The sequence below is a fragment of the Neomonachus schauinslandi genome, chromosome 15 (assembly GCF_002201575.2).
Source record: "Neomonachus schauinslandi chromosome 15, ASM220157v2, whole genome shotgun sequence".
NCBI classification, from domain to species: Eukaryota; Metazoa; Chordata; class Mammalia; order Carnivora; family Phocidae; genus Neomonachus; species Neomonachus schauinslandi.
The window spans coordinates 10687150-10694464 of NC_058417.1; the positions used below are offsets into that span (position 1 = coordinate 10687150).

A 7315-nucleotide genomic window follows, 5' to 3' on the forward strand; every position below is an offset into this window, starting at 1 on the left:
AGCAAGCAAGGAAGGTGAATTTGAGATAAAACGTTGACCCCTGCGGGGCTTTGTACCAGATCTTAGGGAGGCGAATGAGTTTGTCCTTTCATTGAGCCCTGTGGTCTCTACACCTGCAACTTTTCTGACTTTGATTCTGTTGCTTGCAAAGTTTTTCTCTACATTCTGCTGTTTTCTTTTTTCTTTTTTTCTGTCCCTCTCACTAATGAGCTCAAATTACCATTTGCTTTTACCTTTGAAGGAGTCCAATGTGTTTTTAGCAAAGGATTCCTCAGGAGTTTGGGGACTCCTACTATTTGTCTAGCTGTCTTCGGGAAACCTGTCTCACTGAGTGATCTATAATTATTTGGTATGTGGATGATTTGCTGGTAGCTTCAGAAACTAAAGAGTAATGCAAAACTGATACTTCAGCTTCTGACAATTCCTCACCACGCAGGGACGTAAGACCTCCCTAGACAAACTGCAGTATTGCCAAACTGGGGTCAAATATTTCGGGCATTTGTCGTGGAAGGCCACAAAGTGTTAGAATGTAGGAGTTGGCCAATTTTGCAGATGAAATAGCCTACAACAACAACAACAATGAAGCTACTTAGACAATATGGGGGACTAGTCCAATATTTTCCACAGTGGATTCCAGCTTTTGCAGAGCAGGCAAATCCTCTGATAGACCAACTGGTTGATAATACTCTAGGCCCTTGTGTTAGATCCCTAGAATCTGGAGGAAGCTTTTCAACAACTGAAATTGGCTGTGGTCTCTCCCCAGGCAGTGAGGATTCCAAATTTTGAAAAATCTTTCCATATGATTTGCCATGGAAACACAGGCACTGACTGCTAGCAGAATTTAACTCAAGAGTTGGCATCTGACTCTAGACCAATAGCATTATTTCTCAGCTCTTCTGGATGCCTCCAAGCTGTGGTGGTAGCAGTCACTCTTATTGAAAGGGCCAGCCTTTCTTGGGGTCATGTGACTTCTTGGCCCATGGTCATGGGCCATCTTTCAAGTGTGGAAGACCCAGCATTGCAGGTGCGCCATCAGACCAGTTCTGACCAAGCGGTATAACCCAACCCCCATGCTGTGCTTGGGAGACATGACCTCCTAAACCATGCTACTCTGTTACCTGATCAAATAGATGGCTGGGACTGTATGATGGCAACAGAGTTAGACATTAGGCCCCGATTGGATTTATCTGTCATTCCATTTCAAAATTCAGATTTGATCATGTTTCCTGCTGGGTCACGCTCAGGGACAAAATGGCCAAGACAAGACTTCCTGCACTGTGGTGGCTGCTCATCAAACCTCGGAAGCTTAGGTTTTGCCTGAAATTAAATCCGCACGAGTGGAGTTAACTGCTAGCAGTTACTAGGACCATGATTCTCAGTTGAGGACTTAGAGCAAATCTACATACTGATAGTAAATATCTGTTCAGGGTCTGTCGAGCAACAGGGCAAACTTGGAAAAATAGGAGACTCTTGACTAAGATGGGAACTAAAATATCTCATGGAAAATTAAGAGCTGAGCTGTCAGAGGCTTTGCAGCTCATGTATCAGCAATCAGTTATAGACTCACATCGGGCAAAATGTCGGCTTCTAAAGGAGATGATTTTGCTGACAGAGCTGCTGGAGCCCCTGTTAAAACGTGGACCCCAACCTTAGATGTTCCATTTTTAATGCAAGTAATTTCTGCTCATTTTCAAAAACATGCTTCACGAAAGGAAATGGACAAATGTGTTGAGAAAGGGGCCAAAAGTAATTCGATTGGACTCTGGGAATCCACTAACAAAATCATCCCTGTACCATACTTCCCATCTGCTTGGTTAGTAATGTGCCATCAACAAAATCATCTGAGTCAATCATCTGAGAGGGATTTCAAAGGCACTAGACTCTTACCGTGACTACCAAACAGCTGACATTATCCGAAATGTATCCGAGATGCACCGTGCTATCTGTCAGGAGAATTCTTTCCGGGCCACTGCCAAGGCAGGCATAGGAGGCACCTGGGGGCAGCTCAATTCCATAGAATCGACACCTGTGGAAGGTAAGAGATTTTTTTGTGTCGTTATGGTTTGCGGGATGTGTAGGTGACCTGACATCCATTGCCACTCAGGAGTCATGCAAATCATGCTGGGATACTTCCTGTCCTCTCAGCCCTTTGGACAAGTAGAATGGATGAATCCAACTCTGAAAGCTTCATTCAGGAGTCTACCAAGTGAAAATGGCCTAGGGCTTTACCACCAGCCTTGTTAAAAATGAGAGTGACCCGTGTCTCTCGCTTTGAACTTAAGAACTTATGTTTGACAGGCCTATGAATTTGGTCTGAGACCATATTCTGTGCCCAGTTTAGCTGAATCCTCTCATAAACATGTTCAATACTTAAAAGGGCTTCTCTCCCTAGAAACTGTGAGACATAACATCATAAGGAGCTGGAAGGACCGATTGGAAGAGGTCTACCACCCCTCTCTGCTGGGGGATTTCATGTACATAAAGGTGTTCCAGTGGACAGATGCCTGTCACCACACTGGGAGGGACACTTTCAAGTGTTCTGATACAGCTATCAAAGTGAAAGAAAAATCCAGTTGGATTCATGCTTCTAATGTGAAGTCAGCATCTCAGAAGGAAGGGACTGAGGTTCCCACAAGGACTTGAAACAAGTTTTTGAGAATCACTGATATTGGTACTGAGCTCAATAAAAAAGAGCTTTTTTTTTTCTTTCTTTCTTTCTTTTTTTTTTTAGAAAAGAGCTTTTCTAGTGAAATTATTATCATAAACAGCCTTGCTGGCTTATTCACAGTAGTGATTATCTCAATTACTTTAAGACTCACAATTTATTAGAAACAAACATGTTATTTGGAACTTTGCTACTTCCTTTGAAATGGTTCCCACAATTACATTTTTCTGGTTTTTTTTTTTTTAAGATTATATTTATTTATTTGAGAGATAGAGAGCGCGTGAGAGAGAGAGAGCACAAGGTGGGTGAGGGGCAGAGAGAGAAGAGGACTCCCCACTGAGCAGGGAGCCCGATGCGGGGCTCAATCCTGGGACTCTGGAGTCATGACTGACTGAGCCAACCAAGCACCTCCACAATTATGTTTCTGATCAGCTCCATATTGTACTCCCAGGAGAGACACGGTCTGGACGTACAAGTCCAACTACCTATTATTGGCAAAGTGAGGTTGGGACCATCTTCATGAGTGATTTTTGATAATGCTAAAGTAAAAGGAGCTAATATGCATCTTGATACCATTCAAGAAAAAATTGTTCATGACACTTAGAGAACCATAAAGCAGACTTTATTCAGGACCATGGGATAGATGTAGGGACCTCTGCAAAGGGGGTCTTGTAATGGGGGAAGAGATTGGGCTCAACTCCAAACACAACAAGGAACAGTGGAAATTTATAGCCAAGGAGTAGGGTGGGGGTGGGGAGGTCAGTGGATGGAAAATCACCAAGAGGAAATATCAGGGTTCGGGGGAGATTCTGACTAAACTGACCTAATAGGAGTCTTGCTGAAGGCAAGCCAAGGTGATCAGACATCATCTGGGAGTGGTGGGGTGAAGAACCCCATCAGATATCCAAGCTGACCAGATATCAAGGGTGGGTAGTTCTGGCTAAACTGACTTAGCAGGATGCTTGCTAAAAGCGAACACAAGGATAAACATGGAAGCCCAAAAGTCAGGGCCTAGGTAAGAAGCAAGTCCAGAAGATCTGGCACAGAGTTTGGTCAAGGAGAGAATTTTTGTCAATACTCAAACCCAAAATTTGACACCAAGTGTCTGAGGCTGTCTTTACAACTAGAATTGTACTCCCTGGGTCCCCCTCTTTATGGCATTTGCTTATTAAGGCGGCCATCCAAGGACAAAAAGAGACCTAATAGATACAATCCTTGGAGGAATAAAGCAGGCAAGGTCTAGCTAATGCTTTTTGATATTAATGCTTAGACCAATAAACTCAGTGCTTCAGGACAATTATGAAAACATGTAATATGATTGCAGTGGAAATGGAGGACACTTGGAATTGGACTGTTGGGACTAATTTAATGCTGGAGGAAAAACTCACCACAAAGGTCTCAGAGGTGCTCAGTCACAAAGCAGCTTAATGGTTAGCTACCAAGCAGCTCTGAAATATCACCACTAGCTCAGCATGACAGACCTGCTATCATAATATATTATTGACTTGGACTGATGCCAACAACAGCCTACTGGTATTTGTCCTCAAGACTTAGAACACCTAGAGCCATGGACAGTACACCCTGCAAACTGAGTCTGTACTATTCCCAGGGTCCCTCACAAGAAGCCTTTGCTACTAAGATCATGGCCATGGGCATCTTGATGTCTTGCATCAAGAAATATTGTTTAGGATGATAGAAAAATTCCTGAAGGACCTAAATTATCACGTAAGTGTGAGTTTACTCATGCAATTGATGGGAACTCAGGACAAAGGTATTGGCCTTACGAGAAAAGCTCTTAAAATGTTAGATTGTCAGGCTCTGGAGTTATGCTATTCCTTCCACTAAGATGGGGTAAGACTTTATGAGCAACTACAAAATAATACTCAATTAGTTAATCCCGTGAGAGGGTAAACAATAAAATCAACACACAGTTTGTAAAATTAATGTATGCTGAAGGAGAATTTTTGCACATTGCTTATCAACAGGACTTAAGACACACTTCTCCCCCACCCCACCCCACACCCTGCAAAATGGCAGCTTGGCATATAGAGGATTTTGAAGCTCAAGGAATTTGAGAAGTGGCAGGTTCAGGAAAGGCTTTCTGACCTTCCCCTAAAACAGGTCATGAAACTCTCATGTGAGAGGCACCCTCCTTATACCCAGAGGAAAGGAGCACCCTTATCTCTGAAGATGAAGGGAGGGGGAGAGGAACTGGAATGAACAGGCCTTGATTAGTTTCTCCTTCTATCATACTTTTCCACAACTTTCCACTCTTCATCAAACCTAGCATAAAAGCACTCAGGCATAACCACTTCCTCAGGTTTTCGTTTCCTTGTGAAGACTCTCATGCAGCATGAAACTTACATTAAATAAATTTGTATGCTTTTCTCTTATTAATCTGTCTTTTGCTATAGGGGCCCTAGGTAAGAATTTAGAAGAGTATGTTTTTTTTTTTTTTAAAAAAAAGTCAACTGAGTAAATGTTTCAGATCTTATTGGCTTTATTCAATGACTCATAAATTGAGCAGCATCCAATCTAGCAGACAGAAAGGAGCTCCAAGGAGCCGTATGAAACTCAAGACTTTTATAGGCAGAAGGGAAGAGGAACAAGGAAGTTATACTAGGCAGAAAAGCAGGTTGCTTATTGCAAGGTCATTTTCCTTTAGGGGATTGCTAAGGGTCTATCAGGCAGATGGCCTAACTAGTTACTGATCAAGTAATTCCTGAATGGTTTAAGGTTCAATTTCTAGAAGAGCTGAAATTCTAATTAAGTCTGTTTGGTAACATGGGCTTAGTATAAGCAACTCCATTTTGCACCTGTTGTCTTATTTTTAATGTTTTTTTGTTGTTGTTACTGTTTTTGTTTTTAGAGAGAGGGAGAGGGAGCATGTGCGAGCGGGGCAGGGGGAAGGGCAGGCAGAGGGAGAGAGAGAGAACCTTAAGCAGACTCCACACTTACAGTGGAGCCCAATGTGGGGCTCGATCTCACGACCCTGAGATCATGACGTAAGCCAAAATCAAGAGTCAGACGCTTAACCAACTGAGCCACCCAGGTGCCTCTGTTGTCTTGTTTTTAACAAGTAAAAAGGAAAAGATATTTTTTCCTCCCTTACATAATCAAGAATTTGCTTTAAATAAATATGTCTATTGATGGTATACACATTTGAAAGCTTTTCCGCAAGTCCATATCATACTAAATTTTCTAATTCATCCCAGTGTGATTCTGATAATTACTTGGCTTTGCATTTTACCACAGAATCGCTGAATATTTCAATGACTGCAAAATGCCGAGAGAAAGGTAGAAACAGCAATGGAGATCATTAGAAGTTATAGTGTTACATTAAAATAGTGACAAAAGGGGAAAATTGCAAGGGTAAATTAAAATAAGATTGAATTTCCTGGATGACGCGCGGCCGGCGCTTCCGCGTTGGGAGCCGGCGGCAGATCCCGGGACGCGGAGACCCGGGGTCCCGGCAGCGGGGCGGCCCCCGGGCCCAGGGAAGGGATGCATCGCCGCAGGGTGGGAGCTGGTGCCATCGCCAAGAAGAAGCTTGCCGAGGCCAAGTATAAGGAGCGAGGCACTGTCTTGGCTGAGGCCCAGCTGGCCCAGATGTCGAAGCAGTTGGACATGTTCAAGAGCAACCTGGAGGAATTTGCCAGCAAGCACAAGCAGGAGATCTGGAAGAATCCCGAGTTCCGGGTGCAGTTCCAGGACATGTGTGCCACCATTGGGGTGGACCCTCTGGCCTCTGGAAAAGGATTTTGGTCTGAGATGCTAGGTGTGGGGGATTTCTATTATGAGCTGGGTGTCCAGATTATTGAAGTATGCCTGGCCCTGAAGCACCAGAATGGAGGTCTGATAACTCTGGAGGAACTGCATCAACAGGTGTTAAGAGGAAGGGGCAAGTTCGCGCAAGACGTCAGCCAAGACGACCTGATCAGGGCCATCAAGAAACTGAAGGCGCTGGGCACGGGCTTCGGCATCATCCCTGTGGGCGGCATCTACCTCATTCAGTCTGTTCCGGCTGAGCTCAACATGGATCACACGGTGGTGCTGCAGCTGGCCGAGAAAAATGGCTACGTGACCGTCAGTGATATCAAAGCCAGTCTTAAATGGGAGACCGAGCGAGCGCGGCAAGTGCTGGAACACCTGCTGAAGGAAGGGCTGGCCTGGCTGGACCTGCAGGCCCCATGGGAGGCCCACTACTGGCTGCCGGCTCTCTTCACGCACCTCTACTCCCAGGAGATTACAGCCGAGGAGGCCAGAGAAGCCCTCCCCTGACTCCGCGAGTGCGGGAGGGGCCCCCGCGGCAGGCAGGGACAGGGCGGAGCTGCTGGCCGATAAAACCTGAATCACTTTTTTCTTTTTTGAAAAAAAAAAAATATTGAATTTCCTTTCCAAAAGGAAAGAGATCTTTTCTCCCCCACCTTTTCTTGGAACTTTCCTTGAGAAAACTTGTATTTGTAAAGAATTCCTCTGTCCAGGGGCGCCTGGGTGGCTCAGTCGGTTAGGCGGCTGCCTTCGGCTCGGGTCATGGTCCTGGAGTCCCGGGATCGAGTCCCGCATCGGGCTCCCTGCTCGGCGGGGAGTCTGCTTCTCCCTCTGACCCTCCTCCCTCTCCTGCTCTCTGTCTCTCATTCTCTCTCTCTC

At 44.9% G+C, this 7315-nt stretch overlaps 1 protein-coding gene across 2 annotated transcripts; it reads left to right on the plus strand.

Moving 5' to 3' along the window:
* Positions 1-6086: 6086 nt before the first annotated feature.
* LOC110584665 (vacuolar-sorting protein SNF8-like) lies at positions 6087-7017 on the plus strand. 2 transcript variants are annotated; one of them, XM_044921726.1, is made up of 2 exons: positions 6170-6223; positions 6275-6992. In XM_044921726.1, the coding sequence occupies exons 1-2, from the start codon at positions 6170-6172 to the stop codon at positions 6944-6946; spliced, it is 726 nt and encodes a 241-aa protein (XP_044777661.1). In that variant the 3' UTR covers positions 6947-6992. The 2 variants fall into 2 exon arrangements, with proteins under 2 accessions (XP_044777660.1, XP_044777661.1); XM_044921725.1 differs by having other exon boundaries at positions 6087-7017.
* Positions 7018-7315: the final 298 nt, after the last annotated feature.

What these genes read in the sequence shown, in the direction of transcription:
- LOC110584665 (XM_044921725.1), top strand. Translation starts at nt 6,170, where the DNA reads ATGCATCGCCGCAGGGTGGGAGCTGGTGCCATCGCCAAGAAGAAGCTT.